Source organism: Fonsecaea erecta (assembly GCF_001651985.1).
Source record: "Fonsecaea erecta strain CBS 125763 chromosome Unknown Scaff11, whole genome shotgun sequence".
In the NCBI taxonomy this organism is placed as follows: domain Eukaryota; kingdom Fungi; phylum Ascomycota; class Eurotiomycetes; order Chaetothyriales; family Herpotrichiellaceae; genus Fonsecaea; species Fonsecaea erecta.
The window spans coordinates 897,921-924,551 of record NW_017387254.1 but is presented as its reverse complement, the minus strand read 5'-3'; the positions used below and the strand labels follow the sequence as shown (position 1 = coordinate 924,551).

Below are 26,631 nucleotides of genomic sequence, written 5' to 3'. Positions count from 1 at the left end.
GACCATTACCAACAACACGACGATGACGACTCAACATGACAGACATGGCAGTCGCCGTTTCTCTCCTTTGTCCTTCTGTGTACATAGTTATGTGTGTGACCGTCTCTCAGGGGACCCTCATTCTTCTATGCACTTACTTTGTTTCCTTTGTGGAATGTGTACATGACCGACCGTGAAGAATTCAAGATGGACAACTTTTTCGGGCGGCGATGATACGGAGAGGAATGAATAAACCCGGTTAATGTAGGAAGGTGGGGGTTGGTGGACTCTTGTTGTGTTTGATGCTCTTCAAGCTTTGGGATTCTTACTACTGTCATGATTGAGTGACTCAGTGTGGATGGATGGATGAGGACAAACGCTTCTAGTCATGAAGTTCAGGGCAGGATTTGTCGTGATAACTCTGATTTCAATTGTTTGTGTTACTGCATGAGTGTCTTGTCATGAGGGGGAAGCTAGGTGACTGAATATACCAAAAGTTTAGTGTTTTCCTCCCAAGCTTTTCGTCTTCTATCCAGATTACTCGCGGACCAGACACCTCCCTGTGAGGCTATGCCTAGACAACCACCAGATCAGAGGCTCACTAGGCTGAACGAGGGCTGCTGCTACTGTGTTGGATCAGCACCACGTGAAATATGTTTGACATGAGCTGATCCGAGACTCCTCCTTGGCCCTCGGCTACGTCAATCTCTCAGTTCCCTCTCATGGGGCATTGATGCATGGTGGAACGGTGTTCACGAATCCCGGTGCCAGGCTTTGTGGAAAAAAGTCAGTCACCACTTGCGCTGTGTCGTCGTGTGCTTAGGCTCCATACCAAGGAAAGTTACATTGCTGCATTCTTATATATCATTGCGTCGTGATGTCTAGGTAGGGAACCCCACGAGTACGGAGAGGCATAGTTTCATATCGGTCTATCCTTTCCAAATCTACAATATTTCTTTTGGTCCTCCGCTACTTTCAAGTGCTCCAGCCTTGCAGCTTCTTAAAAAAAGGCACTGCGAACAATCACGACCAAGCCAGCCCATACAAAATTCCAAGTCGTCAATCCAATCTCCAGAATTCAGAACATGTCGTCATCAACGAAAGTTCCAGACCGATACATGATCCATGTTACATTGTGGTTTGCTCCAGAAAACGTGCCTATCGCTCTGGAAGCATGCAGAAAGCTCTTCGCCGAGGCGTGGAAGGATCCCCGGCTAGACTTCTGTCAAATTGTTCGGGACGCCAATGACCCGGGCGTGATTCGTATTCAGGAGGAGTGGAATGCTTCGAGGCAGTATCTGGACGAGGTACGTGTGGAGAGTTCCTGGCCCTCGCTGGTGAGGACAGAAAGAGACCCGGAGAATGGCATGCAAGCTATGATGTGGTATCTCCCCAGTCCGAGTGACAACCTGTGAATTCGGCGTTGGCTCTTGTGCTGATTCTTATAATATCGGGTGGACGGCAATAGGTTCAACTAAACCAGCCATACTACGAGCCATATCTGAAGGCTACGCAGCATTTGTGGCTCAAACCGCGTAAGTGACACCTCTTCATTTGCCTCGTACAGCATCACTCTCAGAGGAACACGGCGCTGTCAAGCATTGTGAGATACGCGATGTATGGGATCAAGTCTGCTGACTTGCCCCATTCTGCAAACCAGGTCTCATTGAGGTCTACGAGAGGTTGTCCGATCTAACTTTTGTCAAGTCATCGTTTGAAAAGGATGATTTGCAGACTTCGTAACTTTCGAGATCTCCTTCCTGTGGGGGTAGCGTGAAATGAGAGACGAAAAAAGGTCCAAAGACTATCGACAGGGGCCCAAGAAGCACTATGAGGATCAAGCGAGGATGTGTACATGCATGTAAGGCCTGAACGAAAGGAAGAATCGAATACTCGCCGGGAAATTTCTTTGAGCATTGTACAAGGCCTTACATGTCCATATTATAAATCTTTTGCCACGAAATAATCATTAGAGGAGCAGTCTGCAGGGAGCTGAGCTGCTCAATCTGTGTGACAAGGAGAAACAGGTCGACGTGCCCTTTCGCCCTCCTTTTAGATTCTTATGTACGTGTCTTGACTGTACAATGAATATAGCAAGCACATTGCATCTACTTTTATCGGTGTGCAATGCTTATTGGAGGAATAATAGCTGCATATTTTATCTTTCTACCGTAAAAACAGCAGAAAGCAGAAAGTACAACACGTTTTCTCCAGGTTGAAGCTACAAATCTGCGTCCTTCTGCTCGGCCGAGTCTGCTGGGAAATAGTCCTTCCGGACTTCCTTCTCTTCACCATCTTTTATGGCAAGCTTCGTTGCTCAGAGTCAGGTGCATTCAATCGCATCTTCCTTCTCTAACCAACCTTTCTCTGATCAGCCCACCTCCATTTCGTTGAGCGGATCTAGACTTTCTCATGCAAAACGACCTCTGACTCTGGCTTTACCACCAAGTTGTGCCCGGGAAGATGATGGTCCTCTGCAATTACTTCCCCGTCGTCCTTGATGGTGATGTCAGACGAGTAAACCTTGACCTCGTCGGTGTCACCGAAGATCAGAGCGAGTTCCTCCAGAGGCACAGATCTCGTCTCCGGAACCCAGAACCAGTAGAGAACCGACCCGGTGGAGAGAACGCAGATGAAGACCTAGAGAAACAGGGAAGAACAATTAGTTTTTCTTCTCACCCGGCCTCGGTGAACACGTTACATCACACGAAAACGCGCGATGAGCCAGAGGGCGTGAGTGACTTACCAGCAAGAATTTCCATTTAATAGTCTGTAGAGCCGTGGGTGCCACTTCGAGGTAGAGCAGGTTGGCGGCACTGTTGACGAAGATGTTGAAACAAACGCCTTTGGCGCGAATGTGTGTCGGGAAGATTTCACAGTAGAATGGGGCGCCACAGGCCTCGACACCCAAGCAGTAGAAGATCACGATGAGGTACGAAGCTGCCACGGCCCAGCCAAGGCCAACTTTGTTGGTTCCTGAAGGAGCGTAGACGGCTTCCATGGCCGTGAGAATCACCAGGGCCACGACGCACCCGACGTAGCCGGTCATAATGAACGGCTTGCGTCCGAATCGGTCACATAGCGAGACACCGATGATCGCTGCCGGGATGGAGCCTGTCAAAGGAAGTACAAAGGTTAACTAAAGGCCAGAGAGAGGGGAAATACTGAGACCTGGAGCCACAGCTCAAACATACCTGCAATCCAGCCACACTGTAGAATCAGGCTTTGCTTGACATCGAATCCCAGGGCAGCGTAGAGAGAAGGACCCTACTCAGAAAGAAGGCAAATCAGTATCGCTCCGGTCCCCGTATAATATGTGGTACGCAAAACATGCCGACTTACATAGGCAGCAACAACAAGAACGGCAGTGGTCTGACCTAAGAACGTCACTAGGGCTGCCATGAGCGTTCGCTTTCTGTATGAAGCTTTCGCGAACATCGTGTACCACGAAGAGTCGAGGGTCCTGTCCAGCTCCAGCTGCGTCCGCATCTGGAAGAACTCTTCCTTGATGTATTCCTGGTTATGGTCCTGCGGGTCGTGGTGGAGTTTGCTGACGATTTGCCATGCATCTTCCACCTGGCCCTTGAGAAGCAGGTAGCGAGGGGACTCGGGGGCCCAGAACAGCAGGACCGCCAGGAGAAAGGTGGACGGAACCATGCATAAGCCGAGGGGCGTTCTCCATTGCACGTCGGGATTTGTCGTATACGAGAAGGCGAGGCCCATCAATGCAGCAACGGTGTAGCCACAGGCAATGGCCACGCCTGTAAGGCCGGTGAAGAATCCTCGGGTTTCTGCCTGGGAGAGTTCGGCGATGTATGTGGATGCTGGTTGGGAGTTGTTGCAGTTAGTATTCTTCTTTCTCCTTTTCATTTTTCTCTAGAGGACATATGCGTAGGACATACTGGCTGCGATGAAGCTGACTGCTGCAAAGCCATGGATTGCCCGTGCCGCGATGAACATGCCAATGTTTTGGGACGCTGTGACCAAAACAGCGCCGAGCGTGTAGATGGCCACTAGGATTATCATTGTCGGTCTCCTTCCAAATCTGTCGAGTGACCAGCTTGTAGCCAGGACGCCTATACACCCCCCGGTCTGTAGCAGGAGCGAGGATCAGCGATCCAGCGATACTGGAGGATATTTGATGATGAGAAATGTTAGGGATGTATACTTACGCAGAACAAACCCACTGTGGCCCCAGTTAACGCCGCTTGATTCGAACTTGGATTTCCCTGAGCATCAATCAGATGCATGTATGCCAGGAAGGTTGGCTGGCCCAGGGTCGTGGAGATCTTGGAGTAAAACAGTAAGTTCATGTTTACCTCATAGCATGCCTGGGATATTGAATGCATGGAGGGTGAATAGCTCACAATCGAGGCTGCATATCCGTAGCAGAAACTGCCCAGGGACAAGAAAAAGCAGCACCAGAAGGTCCGCCAGTTCAGTCTCTTGGATGCTGCAGAAAAAGTCATCTTGCTATCTGTCAGAGTATTCGACTTTGATCGTGACTTCCTAGAACAGCGTTGAGGGCTGGTAATATGAGTTCCAGTCGCTGAGTCGCCAATCATGCCTGATTTTATATCGAGAACGTTAGTTCACAATTACTCCATCTCCATGATCCACGCCCCTCTGACCCAGTCTCCAGGAGCACCCCGGGTCCGGACAACAGACGTTCCAAAGTTAGTTGGTTTCTCCTGTCTCACACCCTGCTGGACCATAGTCCGGGGTATTCACGCCGGAGTTCGCGGATCCCGTTAAGAGTGGTTGATTTCCGGCCTGCAGAATTCCCGGTAGCTTTAAGACACTGAAGCAAATCTTTGTATCCGGGGCATTGGATTTTTCATGGCAATTGGATCCGCTTTACTCCTAAGAGCTTCTTGAGACTACACATGACAAGTCGGCGTCATTTCGCTCCTTAAAAGACAGAGAAAAAGCCTTCTGTTTCTGGCGTTCCATCTAGACAAGGCTGAAAGGGTGTCCTGGGATGTTCGGCGCTCTTGAAAATTTTCAGTGAATTGCCATTCAACTTCAATTCCAGAGGCAATTCGAAGACTGTTGGGTTTTCACATGTAGACATCCCAAATCAAGATCGATCCGGCCGCCTTACTGCAGTATGAAGTCAGAAAGACACAGACTGGGAATCGCCACGGTCTCGTTGGGTTGGCACTCGTCTCACACCCTCGAACGAAAACTGGATGCCATATCCAAACATGGGTATGAAGGGGTTGAGATCTATCATCCCGACCTGGTCACCTTTGCGGACCAACACTCCTTGACGCATTTGGAGGCGGCTTCAAAAATTGGCGCCATATGCAGAGATAGAAACATCTCGATCATAGCGTTGCAGCCACTGTTCAACTTTGCAGGTGTCCTCACACCCTTGAAAACTCGGCTTGAATCTGCCCGGGAATATGTCTCTCTAGCTCGAGCTATGGGCACAAATATGATTCAAGTTCCAACGACGTATGAAATGAACTCGACCGGTGACGAGGATGTTATCGTGGCAGAGCTCAGCGCTCTGGCAGATTTGGGAAGAGGGTCCTCAGAACCCGGCGAAGAGGAGATCTTCTTCGCGTATGAAGCACTGGCATGGGGTGTTCACCATGCACTGATGGACGACGCGATACGGATCGTCAAGCGCGTGAATCGACCCAATTTTGGTCTCTGTCTCGACACTTATCACGTTCTTGCCAGGGTCTGGGCAGACCCGCATGCGGCGTCCGGGACGGGCACAGGTATCGCTCCAGGAGGGCACGCGGCGCTCAAGGCAACACTCGACAGGTTTATGGAGCAGTGTCCTGTGGAAAAGATTTTTTACCTTCAGCTCAGCGATGCTGAGAGACTGGAGCAGCCACTTATCCCCGGTCATCAGGCCTACAAAGCCGAGTGGGCCCATTGGGATGCCACTATGCATTGGTGCGTCTGGGGGAGATTGTTTCCGTACGAGACCGAGTATGGTGCCTACTTTCCATTAGACGATATATTGCGAGTTTGGCTGGTTGACAAAGGGTGGAAAGGCTGGGTGAGCATGGAGATGTTCCATCGGGATGAGGACAAGGAGTCTATTGGCCCTGAAATCCTCGCGGAAAGAGGATATAAGTCGTGGCTGATGATCAAAGATCGCTTTGGTCTGGAGTGATCATTGTGCAGCATGGAGAAAGCACAACGTATGTGCTTCACAGTTAGCCAGACAACATCGGTGGAGATGTGCTAGGTTCCACAAACGGAGAGCGGATGAGGGGCCAGATATCTCGTTGAACAGTCCCCAGTCTTAGTTCGCTGGTGGCTTCATTGAGTGAAAAGAAGATAGGTTTTGGCCTGACCAATCATGTTACCGGGAAGTCCAAAGCTTCAAATTAGTTCGACTGATCATGAGATTGATAGAGCCGGCATTCGCGAATCCCGGAGTGAAAATCTTCCACCTAGTAGCGAGAGACGGTTGTATCTCGTATTCTCTGAGTCAGGACTGCGGGGAAGAGGCTATTGTATCCGCAAATGTGGACGCATGGAGTTGCGGATGCTGACCTGGGGTCAATCGGACTACCCTTCCCGTGGGACGGCATGTTGAGCCGTGCCAATGCGACCTTGAAATCAGCTCTACCTACTTCTAATAGAAAGCTGTGGGCACGGAAGAGGTGCCGCGCGGTCGGAAACCCTTGGCACTTCTAACCAGGCACTTAATATCATAGATGGGAGTTGCCGTTCCCACAATCCGCTGGTTGGAGAAGAGACCCTTTTGACGGCGGGTGAAGACACGGGGAAAGCTCGATCGAGATTTTATTGTTGATGGTATTTGGAGGAGTCGAAAGGTACCCGTTGGTTGGACTCACGAAGGTTCTAAACTGGCCGTGTTTAAAGACCTTTCTTTTGAAACTTGATATAGATCTCTGGGACGCCCTAGCGCAATGACAACGCTTCCTACGAATAGAGCGGGGGTCCAAGGCAGTCCTGTGATTTAACAACATGTCGGATGTTCGAAATCTGGGAGCTTTCGTCTAGGTGCAGAACGATACGTTGAGTTATGTTGTCAAAATATTCCCAAGGCATGGTTCACAATTCAACATGGCTATTTAGATAACCAAGTTAGTCCGGATCAGGAATCCGAAGCTACTCTATGCGGTAGTCGGGTGGGGTGGCACGTGCACGAAAGCGCTCTGAGTGGTTGACGGGCCGGGTGGGTACGGCACCTGGTGGCACTGCCACTTCTCCTCGGTTGTCTTCCCTCTTTTCCTTTTCCTCTCCACCACCTACATCTGGCCCCCGGAAATGACCCCAGTTTCTCCAGTTACGGCGTTGTCTCTTCTCTTACATTGAATATACCAACGTACACCGCACCATCTGCAAGGGCTAGCATTGCATCCAACCATTGGTCATATATACTCCTTATCACTAGCACTGACTTGAGCTAGTGACTTATCTATCTAGTATGTGCTCTCCTCCCACTACCCCAGCTGCCACAAGCCCGGACTGTACTCTGGACTTCCCAGCTGAGGGCACTATCAGGGTATTCGGGGAGGTGATATTGCCCATTTCTCATTTCTCACGCCAAATACCGACAGCGCTTCAGTCAAGACGCATCGATAAGTGTCTGCGCAGCGGCACCGCGTCTGCACATCGAGAACTCGTATGGACTCCCCGGGACGGGATGGCGACCGGCAAACTTCATCAATCACGGGGGAGATCCTGTGAGGAATGCAACCGGTAAGGCAGCGGATCTTGCAAAAAGAAAAGCTTACTGAAGTCATCCCTCCCACGCTAGCAAAAAGGCGAAATGTAAGTCGTCGCGTCCGTCCTCATCCCTAGGACATTCGAGGCCCGACTGACCCGAGAACCAACACATGCCCGCCCGCTGTGGACTAAGCTGTGACTAACCAGTGTACAGGCGACAAGAAATCTCCCAAATGTCACCGGTGCCAACAATCAGGCTCTCGGTGCGTATACCCTACGCATCGCAAGCGCACGACGCTGGAGACGAAATATCAAAGCCTCCGACGAAAACTAATGGAGTCAAACCAAGGGGACGAATTAGGTTCGTTCAGTGCCCCTCCTGCAGAAGCCAAGGCGTCTGGCCCTACGCAGAGGTAGAAACTAACAAATCCCTCGCAGAAGGGTTGCTAGATAACGTCGACCTCAACGTCTTACGTGGCGCTCTCCGGCGCCGCGAGCATCAGGCACCAACCACGACGACAGAGTCTGGATCGTCACCTTCTGACAAGAACGCGACCATGGAGGCTCAAGGGAATGCGGATTATCAGCTGCAGCAACCCCAGGATATGTCACTGTCGATATCCTCGCTACCGCTGTCGATGGTGGCAGATGCACACAATCCCCCAACCGTTTTGTCCCAAAACGACGGCTCTGTGCTCGAACACTTACAGGTCGAGGTTCAAGATAGCAGCCCGTCACACGATCCTAGTGGCTGGTTTTCGAACATGACCTTCAGTCCCTTCACGGACAGTTATGGGATGTTTAGTCTCCTCAATTCGACCGAGCGCTACGGTCAGTCGCAGACACTGAATTCCATGTCTCATTGCAAGAGCCTAACTCTTTTTTTCAATAGGCGACGCCTGGTCGGGTTCTGCACCCAGTCTCTCAGAAGACCTGAACCTCACAGACAGGAGTCCCTATACCCTTGCATATCCGCCTGCCCTGATAGACGAGCTGTAAGTTTCCCCGGAGAACAAACTCCCTGTTTTCTATATTGCTGGTACCCCTGGCGCGCTTTCCACACCTCTGTCCTTGGGCTTTAGACTGACGGAACATGAATTGTGCGCTCCCATCAGAATCGACCTCTTCTTTTTACGCTTACAACTCTCTATCCCCATTTTTCACGAACCTCGATTCCGCCAAAAGTTTCATGTCGACAGCACCAACAACGACAGATACGCACGGCTGTCAATTGAGGACGCCTTGATTTTGACCGCCATGATGGCCCTGTCGGCTAGGTTCTCGACCAATGAATTTTTCCCTTCGACCTGCGCGTCCAAGGATAAAGGCAAGGTTTTCGCCCGGAAAGCCAACGCACTGTATGCGGAGGCGCTCCAGAGCGACGAGCGCGGCGGTTGCGACGATGGGAACGAAATCTCGCTGGGGTACCTGCAAGGGTGCATCCTCCTGGCGTTCTACGAGCAGACTAACAGAATCACGACACAGAGCTGGCTCCTGATCGGTACTTGTTGTCGACTTGCGATCGACCTGGGGCTCAACGAACTGGATAGGGACGTCTTCATCCCCGACGAAGCAGCAACATCATCCACAGCACCTCCCGCCGAGAAGCACACCCAGCGCCAGCAGCAGCAGCAACAGTACGAAGCCGCCAAGGAGTCCTGGGTGCAGAAAGAGGAGAAGCGACGGGCGTGGTGGCTGGTGTGGGAACTGGACGTGTTCGCGGCGACGATCCTGCGGCGGCCGCACTCGATCAACAAGGACCAGATGAACGTGCTGCTGCCCGTGTCGGACGCGACGTGGTTCTCCGAGATGCCGACCGAGTCGATTCTGCTGCGTACCGACTTCCTGCACGAGTGGCAGACGCTGGAGAGCTGCCCGACGGCGGATGAGCGGGCGTGGTTCCTGGTCACGACGCTGCTCATGGCGCGGGCGGCTGACCTCGCAGCTCCCGAGAACACCTTCACTCTGCAGGACGTTGTCAACTTCGGGTCGACCTTGAACTGCTTCGCCCTGCTCCTCCCTCAGGGCTTCCAACTGGACATTGTGCGTACCCCGTTTACCGAGGCGAACATTGGGGCAAATAACTGGGCGCTTCTCACGGTCTTTATGCTCCACACGTATGTTCACGTATTATATCATTTTATTGAGAACTGATGCTGACTTCTATTCAAATATCATAGTGCACGGGTCCTCGTCCGCAATGCGCAGTACATCAAATCCCAGAGTGGGATGCAGAACTCGGCTGTCGTGGCCTCATTGCCCACGGGCCCGCACAACGATACCTACCTCGTCTTCCGCGCCATGGAGGCCTGGCCGCCCGAATACCTGATCTACGCCTGTCCTTTCGTCTCATGCACCATCGTCGGTCCGGCCTTTGACAATATCCGGGCGGCACTCCTGTTCGAGCCGGGCGGCCATGGAAACTACCTGTCCATGCTGAAGCTCATTCTCAAGAGGATTGGGGCCTTTTGGGGCATTGGGGAGAGTGCACTAAGTGAGTTTACCTTACCCTTGAGACACGTTTGGATCTCAGTTTTTATTTCCTTGTGCTTTGTGTTCCATCTCTTCGTACTTTATTGTTAGTTTCATATCCGCGAAATATCTTCATTATTTTTCCATATGGTGAAACAGACAATGAAACCCTGGATCTATGATCTTGTGTAAAACTGGAGCGCTGACAAAACCCTGCGTGTGTGTATTCGTCGACAGGACTGGTTGAGATCTTCGAACACGAAATCAAAGCCAATGGCTCGTTCCGCCAACAGGCGTTTCAGAAGTATGCAAAGGACTTTTCGCTGCTGGTTGTTGATCCGGCGAGGAATGCGTGATGGCAGACGGCGGATGCGTGCAGTCATGCGTAGGCACACAAATGCACATGATGATGAATGTAATCGATTGGGGAACGGGAACGAGAACCACAACTCGGTGGACAAGATCATGGCGGAGATCAAACAAAGACTCCAAGGTTTCGATGAAATGTGTGTATGTTATGTGCAGTGCATATTTTGTTCTCATCTATTCATGATGGATGAAGTGGTGTTCTCTCTCGCAACACGAAGTTCTTAATTGCGGGTATCGCAGCTGCCGTCCCGATTCAGGGGAGTCTTCGCTATGTTCGGACAAAGTTATCTATTCTTTTGGCCTAAAGCGCTGTGTGCGCCTATCCTCGACCTCCAGATATGCCGGCCCGACTGACTCACTCTCCTGATCTGGCCTCCGGATTTCGTCAAAGCCGCCACTGCCGCCGGCGAAACGACCAAAGCGACCGGGGAGTCTTGTGAGGGTAGCTATCTTCGACAGAAACTCTAGCCGTGTTAGTAGGAAGGTGTTCGTAGATACCTGGGCTGGAGTCCACAACGTCGCTCTCAAGACTCCCATGTGTCCTGCCAAGCCCCGTCCCTGTGGTTTCTCGGGGAGTAGAAACTATTGTTGCAGAAGTCACAGGGAGTTCGGGATTCCGACAGTATCCTCGGCCCTGTCCTATACGTGGAGGGCTCGTTTCCTCCGCCATCCTCTTCTCATTATGTCCCTTCCGGCTGAAAGGCTGACCAGGCACCATCGAGGGACAACCATCGACATGTCATGGAGTGCACACAACAAACAGTCACGCCCAGGTGGTGTTCAGGCTTCTACTACGCAAGAAGCTGTGTCTAGGTGATCGATGCCTTTAGTCGTTAGTTATTTAGTAAGATATTGTGCTCACTTATCAGCAGGGTTTCAAAGCATCACAGAGTATGGTTAGAACTAATCTCACTTCGTTGAATACCACAGACAAGATATAATAATTCATGAGGACATATCAATCTGGACCACTGCTGGGCTCAATCTATATTGTCCACCTCCTTCAATACTAGACTGATTTTGCGGTGAGTTTCGTGCACATACACATGCCTTGACCTGACTGTCTGGTACCATTGATCATGGCTCACCACTTCGTCGACCCCCCATCCACCAAAAAATCTTGGCCCGTGACATACCTGCTCGCGTTGCTGGCGAGGTAGAGGGCCGCACCGGCATAGTCTTCGGGCACGCCGATGAAGCCCAACATGGTCTCCCTCTTCCACTGCCGGATCAGGTCCGGGTAGCCCTCGGTCATCTTGGACAGGGTGAAGCCGGGGCTGAGGGAGTTGATCCGGATGCCCTGCTGTGCCAGTTCCTTGGCGATTTCGGGGACCATGCCCTTGACGGCCGCCTTGGTCACGGCGTAGATGCTCGAGTTGTGCGTGCGGATCGCACCGTGGGAGATGGTGCTCGCGATGACGATGATGCTTTTGCTTTTCCTCGGGCTCGGGTTCTGGTCCTGGGTCGTGTTCCCGTTGCTTAGGCTGTTCGTCGAAGTCGGCTCGCCAGGGTCCAGGCTGGGTTTGATCATAGCCTGCGCAGCCATTTGGCAAGTGAAATACACACCCTTGACGTTCACGCTTAACAACTTGTCAAAATCGCTTTCTTCCGTGACGAGGAAGTCTTTGATCTGGTTGATGCCCGCGGCGGCAACGCAGATATCCAGCCCGCCCTCTCCACAGAACGGTTTGATCGTATCCTCAAATGCTTCCTTCAGGGCGGCCACACACGAGACGTCGACCTTCCGGTATGTCGTGCGGACGCCATATGAGGTGGAGATGCTGTCGAACTCTGGCGAAGGCGTCGATAGGTCAAAGACGGCCACATCCGCCCCGGCTTGAGCAAGGCCAATGGCCAAAGCCAGCCCTATGCCTTGATTCCCGCCGGTGACGAGAGCATGATGTCCACGAAGTGAGAACTTGTGATGGAAGTTTTTTTTAGTTGAGATACAAGAAGAGCTTGGTTCTTAATTGAACTGTGCCTGTTGGCGAGGGGGATGAGGGCCAGATTTACAAACGTACCTGTTCCATTTAAACGCTGGGTCGATGGCTTAGAAGCAACGATCTTGTTGTTTGATGTTTGTGATCCCGAGACAAGAAACAAAATGATTCTCATCTGGAAGATCCTCGCCCTGCTTTGATTGAGTTTGGAGAGTTCATTCGGTAAGTTGAAGGCCGGGGAGGGACGGCATTCAGCGAAGCCGGAAGACTCGTCGCATCCCAGCCATGGCAGATGCTGGGTTTCGATTATACCATATTGTCCTGCAACGCTGTTATACTATGTTATTCAATGTTTTGACCCAGGTGGCATGTATATTGACTATTTCTCAGCTTATTTTGGCACTCACGATGAGAGAACTTTCAAAGAACCTTTCATAACAGAAACAGCCCTGCCTCCTAGCGCCTACCAAAGGACATTCACTTATCAGATCCAACGAATATAAGCGGATCTTATACCATGGCAAACCTCCCATCCTTCACAAAAACATTCCACCGGGAGCCCTACCCGGCCATATCGCCCACGCGACCCGAGCTATCGGCGGCTGGAAAGACCGTCCTCGTCACTGGCGCAGCAGGTCGGATAGGCCAGGCGATCTGCGTCGCGTTTGCGCGTGCGGGGGCCAAACACGTGGCGATGCTTGATCTCGACGGGGGAAACTTGGAACGGGCCAGATCCGAGATCGAACAGAATACAGAATGCCGGTCCACAGCTCTCCATCTGTTCCCCGTCGACATTACGGACCAGAATGCCGTCAGGGAGGCCTTCTCTGCGATTGCGTCGGCCGCGGGAGGGAGGTTGGACGTCTTGGTCAACAACGCGGGCTACCAGTCCTCCGCTGCGCTCTATCGGGACGCCGACCTGGACGAGTGGTGGAAGAGCTTCGAAATCAACGTCAAGGGCAGCTTCATCGTCTCTCAAGAGTTCGTGCGTAGAGCAGCACCGCCACCACAGTGCTCTAATGGCAATATCACGCCCCAACCTGTATTGATCAATCTCTCCAGCGTGCTGGCGCACTGGGGGATCCGACAAGGCTACGTCAACAAGCAAAGTCCGTACAGCGGCTCCAAATTGGCCATCACACGCGCCATGGAGGTCCTCCAGGAGGAAGAGCCGTGGCTGCGGGTGGTGAACATCCACCCGGGCCTGGTGGTCTCGCCCATGTCGGCGAAGTCGGGGACGTTGGAGTTTTCACTCGACCATGGTGAGTACTGCTGGACCTAACAGCCTACTTCTGACCCTCTCGCGCTTGGTGCGTGCTGACAGCTCATCTCTTTTTCGGTCTCCAGTCGACCTTCCGGCACACTTTGCTGTGTGGCTTGCCAGCGACGAGGCTGACTTCACCAAAGGGAGGTTCTTGTGGTCGAATTGGGACGTGGAAGAGCTGCAGCAACGAAAGGCAGAGATTTTGGAACAAGATCTACTAAGGCTGAAGGTAGATGGACTGTGACGGTTTCATGTATTGAATACTCCTAGGGTTCTCAATAGAGCCACCATATCAAGATTCGTATTCCGGCCTGCTTGCCAAATGGACCATCTGCTCACCCCAGTCAAAGACGGCCAGCAGACTACGCAGCATGGTATCCCCGATAATGCCGGCTGGAAATGTCTTGAGGAGTCCCTGAATACTCGAGTAGCACGTGCCGGTTCCGGGAAGAATGAGGTCAACAGGGTTGATTGGCAGCTTCACGCCGCCAACAGTAATGTATATGTCCGGCGCCTTGGCGTCGCACAGCACGAGATAGTTTCCATTGTCATCTTGCGTGGCCGGAGGGTTAAAGAGGGCGTTGATAGAAGCCGCATCCGCATCAGGAACGTGTGTAATCGTCGTGCCGGAGTCGACTATGTAAAGGACTGACGCACTGTCCTCTCCGCTACCTGTTCCTGAGGGGCTGGACCATCCAAGAGCATCAACGTAAATGGCGTAGTCTGTCACTTGGCTTGCGTCAACAACTGGATTTATTACAATGGGGGCGGAACCGTAAGGCAGAACCGCGTTCACAGCAGCATCCGACAGATCAGGCACTCCGCCAATGGTCATGTATCCCCCGAATCCGGTGTTCGAAGCATCCCGTGAGATGGCAAGGGCGAATATGGGATCCGCGAGGCCTTCCTGGAAGATGGTGTTCGGGACCGAAGAGTAATGCTGAGCGAACCCATCATCAGTCTCCGAGGTCAGGATGGGATACGCCAGCCCAAGATACCCAGATATGACCCCGTCTCCGACGGTGTACAGCTAGGGATGGACAGTTAGCCGTCATCTTACGACAAAGTGAGTCTCATTGCTTGCCGATGTTGCCAGGCCGACTCGCTGTTCCGGAATCAGTATCCCCGCGACTTCAACACTCGTGTTGACCATGATTCCACTCGCACCCTGAGTGTCTGCATAGCCGGTAACAAAAGTCTCATCTGGAAGCTGTTCAAAATTGCTGTTTAGTTGAATGCCTGTGCCATAGTCACAAGACCATCCCGGCTGGCAGATATAGCCCTTTTCGATAGCCCAGATGTTGGAGCTGCCTGTGTCGACTTCGAGATATACAGATTGGCCGCCGAGGGTGACTTCAATGGAGAAATAAAGCTCATCCTTGCTCACCAGAGGGTAAGCTCGACGAGGATTTCGAGGCACCGGCTTACGCACGGCATTCAGCCTTACCGGCGTCGCTCGGGGGAAAGTCTTCGTGTCTTGTGGCTTATTGTTGAAACTAAAGCAGGATACGGACTGGAGGGCAAGCGCCGACAGCAAGATTAAAGACATGAGCGTGATCAATGCCATGATAGTGAATTGGCTCAGAAAAAGATCGCAGACGGCAGGGGAGGCAGAGGCCCGAATTGATCCATGAACGCTTCTTTAAATGCCTAGACATGTCTCAGCCTGATCGTGGAGCGACTTGTCTGAAGGCAGCAGCATAATCGCTAGCGCTAGCATCTCGGCAAGAAGAAAGAATCGTGGGGCCCGACACTATCACTTTTTGCGGCATGGGACGCAAGATGTAGGATGAGGCTGAGGTCCAGATTTGGCGAAAACTCACAAGCGAAGCCCAATTGAGCAGCTGCAGATGACCGTCGGAGTAGCTGAGCTGTAGCGCGAAACCTTCGCAAGGCGGGTTGAAACCTGCAGCGTCGAGTCAACCGTGCTCCAACCTCGTACATGCACCCTCTCCTCCCTCGCTAAGTAGTAGCTGTCCTTTACATGCACTTTTTAGGCCTCTTATAAACCAATGAAAAGTCAGGACTCTCATAGCGCTTTTTTCCACACGTGCTTGGTGGCAATTGGTAGACCTCAGGCTGGTTGGTAGATCTAGACATGGGTTTGCACCGAGGCTCAAACTCGGTAGTCTGTAAGTGAATTGGCCGTTGCTCATGAAGTTCGGCTCAAAACAGCGTCTAAAACGGTCACGGAGATGCAGAGATTCGGAGACCGACCAAGCCATCATTGTCGCCTTTGTTTAGGGCAGCTTTCCTTCACATCCCGAGTTCATTGCCAAAAGGTGGCAATGGTTATATGAAGCGGTACGAAACCAAACTCTCCGCGTCCGCCATGCTCAGTGTTGCTGCATCTTTCTTCTCATGCTTCGAAAACACATTAAAAAATCTGGACTGCTTACTCGATCATACCTTTGGCATTCATGTCTTGAGCCTGCAACGACCGTACATACAGCATCGTGGCACGACAGATGTACCGACGGCAACGTCGGTCTTGTTGTCCCGTGGTGTATCCACTTCGTTGAGGAAGTTTTGTATCGACTTGGGCTTCCAGAACTTATAGAGAATATTAGAGCGTAGAAAATGTTTAGACGCCTTCGAAAAATTCAGTTTAGGGGGGATGAACGGAAGACGAGGTTTGATTGGCACGGAGCAAGGTCCACCTGCCTGTTTCGGATCTGAGTGCTGCTCGTCCTATTACCAGTAATGCTCCCTCACTTATACATATTTCCCTCGTTTATGCGTGTCAAACCCCCCAAGATGTGACCATCGAGCCTCTCTCTCAAGGACCGCCTGTCCTCGATCCACAACAGAATGGCGTCTACAGCAATAGAAGTTTCTATGGACAGCAGGGGGCACCGTCCAGGCACTCCAGTCTCCATTTGAACGACCTGTGCATTGCTCCGAAACTGTCGAAAGAACTGGTCAAGAAACGCCAGGTGATGTTGTCCCAAGCTCGAAGTTGGGCTTTGTTCTGTCTGCTCTTAGCGTCCTAGGCTTTGTTTCTGTGGGGCAGGGAAAGGTAAGGTGTACCTCGTATGTATAGAATATATTTTTGTTCGAGTTTCACTACCTCAGAGCAGTGCAGCGACGTATCCTATCGCCTTTCTGGGCATACGCGCGCCAAGCAGCCCCGCGACAACATTCCTCTTGATCTCTCACATCCAGGTCAAACTGTGCGCCGAATCCTAACAGTTCTTCCTCCGGCCACGTCGGCTTTGTCGGCTGACCTGAAGCTTCTTCCCGGTATGTATCTTTAGCAGGGGCCCAATGGCAGCATTCCATGTCGTCGAGGTCGATATCACTGTCCTCGGCCTCTCTATGGCTCGGTATGCTCGTTTGAACGTCAAGTGACGACGACCCTTTTCGATACTCGTTCAGAGGTCAAGTCACACAGAGGTATTAGAGGAGACTTAGCAAGCACCTACCTTGAGCTTGACTGAACTCGTCGTGTCTCAAAGAGAGAACTGAGGGTCGTGGGCACCAGCATTTTTCATGACGGTGGGATGTGGGAAGACACGAGTTGCAATCCAGGACGAAGCGGAGAGGGATGCTGAGGTCGTGTCCTTGTGTCGACCGATCATGGCGTTGTGGAGCCATACTGTCTTATGAGTCTGGTGATATTTTGAAAGGGAGGATGGACGAATGTGTGCGAAATGGGCTCTCTCAGCTGACCCTTCCTTTTTTTTCCCTTCCTCTTTTACCCAAAAGGATCGGAATAATATTTCGAGTAGTTCCACATCCGTGGGCATCAAAGAACTATTTAAGCACCCGTGCCGCTTATTGTCACGCATGAGGCCGCACGCATAGCGGCAACGGCATGGTGCCAGGGAGGTAGCCAGGCATGCGCGCAAGCAAGCATAGCCTGCGAAATGAAAGTCTCGAACTTGCTAGAGAGGGTGACTCGTACCTCCCACCTCCTTGTTTGCAGGATTAGACGCGGCGGATGCGATGCGGTATGGAATTCGCGTGCGAAAGCTATTATTCGCGTCGCCGCAAGCACGCTTAGGCCTATCATATATTGATCGCTGTGTACGTACCCATTTCGCTTAGATTGAGCACTCCAAAGGACGATAGCTCACGGCTGATCAGCTGAGCGGACCTTGTCCTGGCACTTTCCCGCCTTCAATCGAAGAACGGGTTGGAAGTGAAGTCACCCCCCTACCCTTCAGACACTACCGTGTCGATGGCCAGGGTAAAGAACGTAGGTAGCATGAGTGAGGAATTACTTTCAGTCCAGACTTCAACCTCGAGTCGCTTCTCCTGTAGCATGCATCATGGAAAAAGCGCGATTGAAGTCTACTTCAGAAGGTAAAATTCTCTTGTATTTGACTGGGGAATCATAATGGACCTGCCGATGCACCCATTGCAAAAATACCCTCCTGAATCGAAAAAGCTGCGGCCTTCGACAGCTCCAAGTAGCTGACTTCGCACATTTCCTGTTACATGACGCGAGGTCCAAAGATCTGCACTGGCAAAAGATAGTTGCTGAGATTCGTCACACGTATATTGGATCAAATAGATCGTAGGCATCATGATATTCTGCTCTTGTGTAAGAATTCCCAATCTTCGAGATCGTTGTGGTCAAAGCAATGGGATTCTTCCCAATCACCACAAATCGTAGAAGTGGAGGAATACATCTGCTCAGTTTCGTCTTCAGGGCTGTTGATCTTCAGGTCCGCGAATTGTCGTTCGCACGATTGATCTTCGCTGCAAATTTTCCTCGAGATGAGCTTGGAGGCGATTGTCATTGCATCTGGATCCAAAAGCTTCTGTTCTACCGGGGACGGAAAGTTGTTGTGTGCATAGTCTCCAGCGTGCTGTAGTTGGCTCAGCTCGGTGTTGGTCCGCTGTCCTGAGACTGATCGTTGTGCCGCTTGTTTTGCTCCTTCTTTAGCCTTACGATGTCGAAGTCCATTTTCCAGACGCATATCCAGGAGTGGCAGAGTCTTAACCTGGAGACCCGTGGCATCGAGCTGACTTCTCTGGTTCAAAACCTGACCACAGTTTTGTAGAATAATTTCTTCCTTCACCTCCTCACCTCCCATTCTCGCCGACCTTTTTGCAAGGACTTCGAAGCCGTTCTTCCTGCTATATGTCAGAGACAAGTCGAGAACTCGTCGATGTTGCTCATAACGAAAAGATTCCGGATTCCGTTTCGCCTCGTTGGCCAAAGCCGCTTGCAAAGCCTTGCCCATCAAACTGGTCGCAACTACACTGGTATTCTCTGCATTCCGATAGTGTATGTCCCAGAACCGCGCAGCGTAATACCAGAATGGACACTTTTCAAGGAGAAGATTTTTAGACTTCCTGAACAGGGCCCAGGGGCGTAAGAATATCTCCTCGGTGATTCGCCCCAGGCTCAAGACAGATGTGACAGCCAGAAATTCATCTCCTAGCATAAGTTGGGAAAATCCCAATTCAGCTGGCTTTGTTCTTAGAAGAAATCCTCGCATCCTGGGCTCTCGAAAGTCAATATCTCCGTTCTCGGTTTTGGCAAGAACATCTGCTAACGAGTCAAGCAGGAAATTAGCTTGTACCTGACTTGAATGGCACCCTGTCGCCATCAACGTGTCCCAATCTGCCGTCAGGTCCTTCTGCCAATTTCCGCAGGCCGCCGCCACCAAAGAGGCCAATTCGCTGATTTGTAAATTTCGATGAGTTGAGGCCAAGCCGTAAAGTATCTGCATCAAGAGAGAGCTTTCCCAGTCGTTCTTGTTGCACAGCCAATGATATAGCTGCGAGTGCAGCCGATGCAATTCAGGCTTGTCGAGCTGTGATGTCTGCTCGAGTTCATGATCGCATGACAGGCGGGTGCCTCAGCGATTTAGCACGAACTGACAATAGGAAGTTGCGAAATTACCTTGAGATAAGTTCCACGACAGCCATGTATGAAAAGGCTCGAGATCTTCTGCCTGGAGTTGAATTGTGCCCCTCCAAGAGCAGCGAAAGCACTGAGCGATGGTTTCTTGCGTCTTTTGGTACTGTAGAGCGAATAACTTCAGCTTTCTGGCAAAAGGAGGCTGGAAACCGACCATACCTCTCGAAATGCCTGATTCCCATTCTTTGACCCGCAGTACAGCAGCGATTGTCCCATTGGGGAGTTTGCTTCCGTGAAATATGTATCAACAAAGCTGTCCCCCCTTTCACCCTCGGCGCGGTATAACTCCAAACTGCGATTTTGATGATGATGCCACATTTCAGTCCGACGTACCGCCCGCTCCGCAGAGACACTGTCAAAGCAAACCCCTGACCCTAAAGGTTGTTAGAAGTTGAGACTTCAGGGCATTGTGAGCGAAACATACAAGTCGTCCCAAAGTCGACGCTCATAATCAGAGTCTGCTTCGATATATCAAATGGCTCCATGCTGCATTTGCAACACTACCAGTACGATTGCACAGTTACTGACACACAGTTCCTGTACCAGACTCTCCGAGGATCCGAATTGGAGAAATCTTGAGGATATAGGACTCACCAGGACTCGCTAAGACTGCGAATAGTGGTTCAGATCATGCCTAGCGCGATTCTATCCTGCATGCGAATGGGAACTCGGCAGTGAAGCAGACGTCGTCTGATCCCCACAGACATGTTCTTCTCAGAAGTGTCTGGCTGCCTGGACAAGAAAGGCAATGCAAAGCATGCTTTGACAGCGCGTTCTAGCCATACTGATTCAGATATGCGCCCTGGCGTCCCCAAAGGCGTCATGGCGCCAGTCGACGGTGTCAAATGGAGCTCTCCAAAGAAGACGAGGCTGGATAGGTGACGGAAGTCATGCGGAGAGGCACCGTGCTCGCCAGTCTTGCGATTGCGTGCGGTAGCTTGCGAACGAACCGCTTGCGCAATATGCGGCGCTTGTCATGATTAGGATAAGTGTTTCTCGGTCATCGGGTCTGATAGGATTTCGCGCCAGCGTGGGGTTCTCCAAGCGCTGCCCGATCGCCTGCATTTTTTTAAGGTGAAGGCCGCCTTGCGGAAGCGGTTCGCAAAGGCAACCGAGTCGTAAGCGGTTGCTGGCGTGCGAGCGTGCGAAGGCGATGCGAGGCGAGGCGAGCGGGTTGAGCGTGATCAGCCCAAATGCGTGCGTCCTTCCTCAAGCGTTCTTGCACAGCAGATAGGATTCAACTTCCTATCCACAACACACCCCTTCCCTGTACGGTGCGCCTCCTCCTCACCATTCGAAGATTTGATCATCTTGAAACACTATCTTCGAAACCTGGAACCTCGTGAACCCGGCCCTCGATCGCTGAAATGTAGAAAATCGCCAACATGGCTGATCAACTCCTTCCCTCGACCCCGAGGCGGGCCCCAAACCGAGTTCACAAGAAATGCGACGAATGTCGACGGAAGAAGATCAAGGTAGCTTGACCATCTATGACCTGTAGGTCCGTTTAGCAAACTCACCGTCAGCAGTGTCTGCCTGAGACGCGACGATGGCCAGGCCAAAGATGTAACGGCTGCATCCATGGGGGACAGACCTGTGGTCCCAACTGCAGCACCAGGCGCCGTGGGAGCGGTATTTCTCCCACATCGACGGGTGTCGAGGACATATGGGCGCAGCAGGTAATATCGCAGGAGATTCTGCGCGAAATAGACCAAGATCTGGGTCACACAAATCTGGAGGTGCACACGGATGAAGCGCTGCAGAATGCGGTTGCTACGGGTACACAACATGCCGAAAACATAATCTTCACCAGCTTATTAAATGATGCTGGGGGTGGAATAGGCGAGGTCGGTTCGGTCCCTCCCTCGCAACTCCCCCTGGAGCGCTGTTCAATCAGCAGCCCGTCCCCCGTCCCCCGTCCCCCGACCCCTACTTCTCCATGGGTGCCAGTGATGCCTATAATATCGCCCCAGGCATCTCTTGGTTCCGAACTCAAAAGATCATCGACACCAAGTACGTCGTCTCCAACCCACATGCCTGGGGCCAGTCCCTCGAGGTCACCCACTTCTTCTGACTGCTCTCCAGATTCATCATCCTTGGGCACCTTCTCGAGCTCTTCCACCAACTGCTCCTCAGGAAACGAGCCGCCATCTCCATCAACCCTCCCATTCGCTTTGCTCAGTACGACGATGTCCAAGCTGCAATTTCAACGGTGCTGCATATCATTTCCATCCAATTTATCGGCGTCTTCGAGTCGATCCTCGAGCGGCTGGAGGAAGCTCCCCCTCTGGAGACTAAGATCATCCTGCATCAGCTCTATGAAAATGGGGAGACCTATCACTCATATCACCACAATACAATCGTGAACGGCAAGCAGGCCCACAGCTTGAAGGAGTCTTTTGTGAAGCTGTATCGTATTGTATTGGACCGGCTATCCAGTCTTTACGCGAATGATGGCGACACACCGGCAGCGCATAGGTACCGCCGCCGCCACGCCGAATTGTCAGGCGTGCCTCTGACAACGGAGGTTGATTCATTCCTCGAAGGCTCCATATCGACGACTGAGATGTTTCTGAAGTTCAGGGATCTGTACGATTTTCCAACCCATCTTCCCGATCCAGCAAACACAAAATTCCCAGCCGCGCATGCGGCTGCGTTGGCCAACCGAGCGGCAGCAGCACACGCTCTGGTCAGCCGACCAGAGAATGACCTCTCACAGTGTGACATCTTGAGGCGGCGTGTGTTGCATCTGGCTGTAGAGACCTCGGACTCGCACCTTCTGGAGCTTGTTCTGCAGCAGCAGCCCGATTTGCTCAAATCACGCGACATCTTCAATCTAACGGCCGTCTGTATTGCAGCTCATACAGCGAACGCTGATTTGTTCATGCGACTTGTCGAGGCTGGAGCTCCCATCATCGTGCAGGATGTCGTTGGTCGGACCTTGCTGAGCATCGCTTGTGGTGGAGGTTCCATGGAGATTGTGAAATATCTCCTCGAAAACGGCCATGACCCCAACGACGACCCAGATATGATTTGCTCTCCTCTTCATTCTGCTGCCGCCAGTGGACACCTGGAAGTGGTCTCCCTGCTCCTGGAAAAGGGCGCCTGGCCTGCTTGGAGAAGTAGAGGCAGATTTGCTTCCGAGGAAGCCCGAGATAGAAATCATCTAGAGATCGCCTCGCTCCTGGAGGAAGCGAAACGGCGTCAACCGGCAAACCCTGCCAGCAATCGCCGTCTGCGTCCATTACTCGACCAAGACGCCACGACACCGGATATGAGCCCGATTTTGCCCCACGCGCGGCCGTCAATCACCATCCAGACTACGGGTCCGGAGAATACCACGTGCAGTCCTATCGTGCCTGTCTCCTCGATGTCGACGCCAATACCCAGTCAAATACGCCAGCCATCTGCCTCACCGCAACCACCCACGCGACCTAGTCCAATGCCTGCACCACTTCGCCCGGCAGGGGTATCCCGAAGCAATCGCACATTGGGACTTCCGGCAGCGACACCTGACCCTCTGGGCGTCGCATCTGTTATGCAAAGGCAGGCGACAATGTAGTCCCTGCGAAAAGGGTTTCTCCAGTCTGGTTTTCAACGCTCCCAACAACTACGTTCTTACGTTGCCTCGCCATGTTCCTTTCACGTTGCTATGCTGCGGGAAATGGACAATATCGGGCCCGTCGCAGGCAACTATGGATTGCACTGCACGGTACACGATACAACATATCGTCATTAAAATGGGCATTCTGATACGGAGCACAAAGATACCCACTTTACATAGTCACGTTCCGCCGCCGCGCCTGAATGAGTTCTAGGCCGAGTGACGGAAAAGAGACATTCTTATTCACCTACCACATAAAGTCTATTTCGCTTTCGCTGTATTCCAGCAGTCTGTCTCCGTCTTACTGTCACGGCCAGTTCGTTCTGGCACATGAACGTCTGGTCCATTCACAGAGTCTCCGAATTCCCACGTTCGCCAAAGATAAAAGCAGAGACGATTATCTCAAGAGTGACACTCAGGAATCGAACACGGAGATATCACGTCGGAAAACCGTGAGCTTTAGCAGGACTTAGCCAGTTGATGGTATCAGGGCCATGATTGGCAAACCGTACACAGAATCAGTCAACGTCAAAGTCACCTACGACGGTGCGGCAGCGCCGCTACTAAGTCCGTCTACTCGATGCATGTCCTCTCAGCTCTTCTTCTTGACCTGCAGCATGTATCAAGGCATGAAAGGCCTCGTACGGTGCCAGGGTAGCAGCTGTTGAGGATGCGGTATCACGGCCCTCTTGATGCGAGACGATGTGCCGACGAATACTGGTCCCATTATGTAGGTTTCCTTGACATCTTTGCAGTACGGTCTTTAGCTTCCGTCTCGCAACAAAGCATGTGACTCAGATTCTTTTCGAGTTCGTCATGACCGCTCGTTCGAGGCGCAGTGGATTCGTGGCCAACACACGGGACATGTGCACGATCTGAATCGGCTCAGGTGTGGCGACCAAAGTGGCTGTACAGTACAGCAGCGACGCCTGCACGACTCATTGGCCGAGTCTCAGCTGTCCATTCGATCTCCAGGTGTGGCTGAGCAGTCAGCCGACGGAGAGGTGAAGGAAATTGGGTGGAACAGGTGGATGATAGGTGCTGGAGAATGGTCCGGAGACAGGCCGTCACCATTCACAATGTCCTTGGTTCAGCTGCGCCTGGGCGGGTTGCGCAACAGAAAGTCGATCCAATGCGCAATCGCTGCTGGGGAGGCGGATCTAAGAAAGTGATAGGGGGCACCGAGTATATCAGAAAAGGTACTTGCAGGAAGATTTGTTTTCTCGCTTCACATAATACAATTTCTCAGACAAGTTCAGTGACAACAAACGTGCAACGCGCCAGCCACCCTAATAATTAAACAGAGCCAACCTCCCCCCCAGACTTTCGTTTCTCTAGGCTACTATCGAGTAACCTTATAGGCCCACTAGGCTCGGCACTCACCCAGGCTTCCAAGCTTTTCCATCAAGCAACTCGTGCCCGCCTCCCCTCCGGACAGCCACTGCTGGGCATCGACTGGAACTCAAAGGACCGAGACCCTCTTTATCTCCAACTCACTCCTTCTTTCCACCTCCCACCTCAATCAACTGGATTGAATTCAATCATCGATCAGCATCCAACTTCAGTCCTCGCAATCATCACACGCTTGTCAATCCATCCTCTCTCTTTGTCTTTCCTCAGTCTCTGACTATACACCTACCTCACCGTCACAATGTCAAGCCAACAATACTACCAAGGTGGTCCTCAATACCCTCCGCAGAGGTGAGTTGTCCAGAGCCCAAGTCCGATCCGACCAACAGCACACTCCGTTGCCTTGCGTGTCGCCCCCTTGACACGGATCAACGGAAGAGCACAAAAAGCACATGAGCAGCTGCTTGCCCTTTCTCTGTGTCAGCACTCTCACCGCGCTGTCACCGCACTGGCACCGCACTTCTTCCATCACCATTGTTTTCTTTTAACGCAGTCTCAACTGACATCTTGTTCTGTCACAGCTACGGCGGAGGCTACCCCCCTCAAGGTCCTCCACAAGGTTACTATCCTCCGCAAGGTGGTATGCCGTATCAACAGCCTCAAAACTACCCTCCGCCACAACCCGCGCAACGACAAGACCGTGGATGTTTGAGCGCTTGGTAAGAAACATCATAATTACCCCTGTGCTCAAGCCGCGGTGGCGCTAGAAACAAGCGCATTAAGGATCACATTGAGGCTAACACTGTCTGCATAGTCTCGCTGCCCTCTGCTGCTGCTTCGTCTGCGAGGAAGGATGTGAATGCTGCGCGGACTGCTGCGAATGCTTTGCCGAATGCTGCTGAGCGGCGACGATTGGAGAAGAGCACAGGACGGTGGAATGCAAAGATAGAAAGGGGAAAGACAAACAATGACGCGGAAGTCCGGGTACTTTGACAGCGAGAAACTCTCACCCTGATTTTCACTCTTTCATTCGCATCCGCCACACCGTGAGACACGACGCATACCAGAATATGAATCATACAGCAATCAATGCATGGGTCTGTCTGCTGCGGATCAAACAAATCCAACGACGAATGACTCTTCTGACGGCGAAGGGGGATATGGCACGGTACATACACAGTGGAGTGGGAGACGAGAAAAGCGGTCTGCGGCTGCCATGAGTTTTTACCTCTAATTTCCTTTTATGCGGGTGGGCTGTTTCTTCCTGCCCACACTGCGGCTCTTCCTCTGCTTTGAGCAGAAACGGGGATGAAGCGCAAAAGGGAATGGGGGGACTCCGTTTACAACGAGTGTTTCTCAGCAGTTCAGCTAATGCATGCGTTCAATATCAAACATCCTCTTTTCAGATCCCATAACTTCAGTGTTTCTGATGGCGCGTTCTTTTTTCTTTCTTCGCAAAAATATTACCCCGTCGCTTTTTCAATGGACATACTCTCTATCCGATGAATGGCTCCGAATACGAGATGCCCAACCAAGAACCATTTGTTGTAATAGGAGTATCTAGTACCTGCCTGGATCTGAGGCTGCGCCACTGTCAGGTGCCTGAGACATTCATTCATACTTCTTTCGTCCCCGCGACATTCATTCCATGCGTGCGTGACCAACCCCCTGTCCCTGGAAAGTGGTTCGGCACGAGTACGGAGTAGAGTCTTGTCAATCGCCCCCATGCTGCGATTCGCGATCAAAGTGTACCATAGATGTTGTCCCTTTGTTATGGTTACTTTAAACGGCTGAAATGGCTTGTACCGTCCGTCCTCCATGCGGACTCCGAACGGTATACATATATACACCAGAAATTGAGGTCGATTTCACCCAACTTCATCCCCCCCGGCCTCCAAGTCTCTGCTTTATCGAGTCCAACGGGGCGATCAAAAAGCAGGCGGTAGCCTGTTGAGCTGTGGAATTCCAATCATCCAAAGGTCGGCTTGCAGTGGTGATATACTACGACCCAAGATCGAGCAGGCGGAGAATACTTGACCCGACACACCCAACGATTCGGATTCATTCGTGGTATACAATATTAAAGTCTCAGCAAATGTTCTGCGGGAGC

General features: G+C 51.9%; 10 protein-coding genes across 10 annotated transcripts; 6 read left to right on the top strand and 4 right to left on the bottom strand.

Annotated features, from left to right (window-relative positions):
- Positions 1–1,064: 1,064 nt before the first annotated feature.
- AYL99_10519 (hypothetical protein) lies at positions 1,065–1,394 on the top strand (the record flags this gene model as incomplete). The annotated part of the gene is made up of 1 exon (XM_018842025.1): positions 1,065–1,394. One exon carries the CDS (start codon positions 1,065–1,067, stop codon positions 1,392–1,394), a length of 330 nt encoding a protein of 109 aa, XP_018688913.1.
- Positions 1,395–2,379: 985 nt separating this feature from the next.
- On the bottom strand, positions 2,380–4,005 carry AYL99_10518 (hypothetical protein; the record flags this gene model as incomplete). Its single annotated transcript, XM_018842024.1, has 5 exons — positions 2,380–2,619; positions 2,726–3,093; positions 3,174–3,246; positions 3,322–3,803; positions 3,882–4,005. The coding sequence occupies 5 exons, from the start codon at positions 4,003–4,005 to the stop codon at positions 2,380–2,382; spliced, it is 1,287 nt and encodes a 428-aa protein (XP_018688912.1).
- A 1,084-nt stretch (positions 4,006–5,089) lies between these two features.
- On the top strand, positions 5,090–6,115 carry AYL99_10517 (hypothetical protein; the record flags this gene model as incomplete). The annotated part of the gene is made up of 1 exon (XM_018842023.1): positions 5,090–6,115. One exon carries the CDS (start codon positions 5,090–5,092, stop codon positions 6,113–6,115), a length of 1,026 nt encoding a protein of 341 aa, XP_018688911.1.
- A 1,506-nt stretch (positions 6,116–7,621) lies between these two features.
- On the top strand, positions 7,622–10,472 carry AYL99_10516 (hypothetical protein; the record flags this gene model as incomplete). Its single annotated transcript, XM_018842022.1, has 8 exons — positions 7,622–7,677; positions 7,736–7,749; positions 7,859–8,005; positions 8,083–8,475; positions 8,537–8,639; positions 8,760–9,761; positions 9,825–10,138; positions 10,354–10,472. 8 exons carry the CDS (start codon positions 7,622–7,624, stop codon positions 10,470–10,472), a joined length of 2,148 nt encoding a protein of 715 aa, XP_018688910.1.
- Positions 10,473–11,569: 1,097 nt separating this feature from the next.
- Positions 11,570–12,515, bottom strand: AYL99_10515 (hypothetical protein; the record flags this gene model as incomplete). The annotated part of the gene is made up of 2 exons (XM_018842021.1): positions 11,570–12,403; positions 12,507–12,515. The coding sequence occupies 2 exons, from the start codon at positions 12,513–12,515 to the stop codon at positions 11,570–11,572; spliced, it is 843 nt and encodes a 280-aa protein (XP_018688909.1).
- Positions 12,516–12,942: 427 nt separating this feature from the next.
- Positions 12,943–13,933, top strand: AYL99_10514 (hypothetical protein; the record flags this gene model as incomplete). Its single annotated transcript, XM_018842020.1, has 2 exons — positions 12,943–13,687; positions 13,773–13,933. 2 exons carry the CDS (start codon positions 12,943–12,945, stop codon positions 13,931–13,933), a joined length of 906 nt encoding a protein of 301 aa, XP_018688908.1.
- A 48-nt stretch (positions 13,934–13,981) lies between these two features.
- Positions 13,982–15,256, bottom strand: AYL99_10513 (hypothetical protein; the record flags this gene model as incomplete). The annotated part of the gene is made up of 2 exons (XM_018842019.1): positions 13,982–14,719; positions 14,750–15,256. The coding sequence occupies 2 exons, from the start codon at positions 15,254–15,256 to the stop codon at positions 13,982–13,984; spliced, it is 1,245 nt and encodes a 414-aa protein (XP_018688907.1).
- Positions 15,257–18,218: 2,962 nt separating this feature from the next.
- AYL99_10512 (hypothetical protein) lies at positions 18,219–20,052 on the bottom strand (the record flags this gene model as incomplete). The annotated part of the gene is made up of 3 exons (XM_018842018.1): positions 18,219–19,460; positions 19,901–19,941; positions 19,992–20,052. 3 exons carry the CDS (start codon positions 20,050–20,052, stop codon positions 18,219–18,221), a joined length of 1,344 nt encoding a protein of 447 aa, XP_018688906.1.
- Positions 20,053–20,952: 900 nt separating this feature from the next.
- On the top strand, positions 20,953–23,129 carry AYL99_10511 (hypothetical protein; the record flags this gene model as incomplete). Its single annotated transcript, XM_018842017.1, has 4 exons — positions 20,953–21,042; positions 21,097–21,414; positions 21,468–21,580; positions 21,653–23,129. The coding sequence occupies 4 exons, from the start codon at positions 20,953–20,955 to the stop codon at positions 23,127–23,129; spliced, it is 1,998 nt and encodes a 665-aa protein (XP_018688905.1).
- Positions 23,130–24,822: 1,693 nt separating this feature from the next.
- On the top strand, positions 24,823–25,244 carry AYL99_10510 (hypothetical protein; the record flags this gene model as incomplete). Its single annotated transcript, XM_018842016.1, has 2 exons — positions 24,823–24,872; positions 25,103–25,244. 2 exons carry the CDS (start codon positions 24,823–24,825, stop codon positions 25,242–25,244), a joined length of 192 nt encoding a protein of 63 aa, XP_018688904.1.
- Between the last annotated feature and the right edge of the window lie 1,387 nt (positions 25,245–26,631).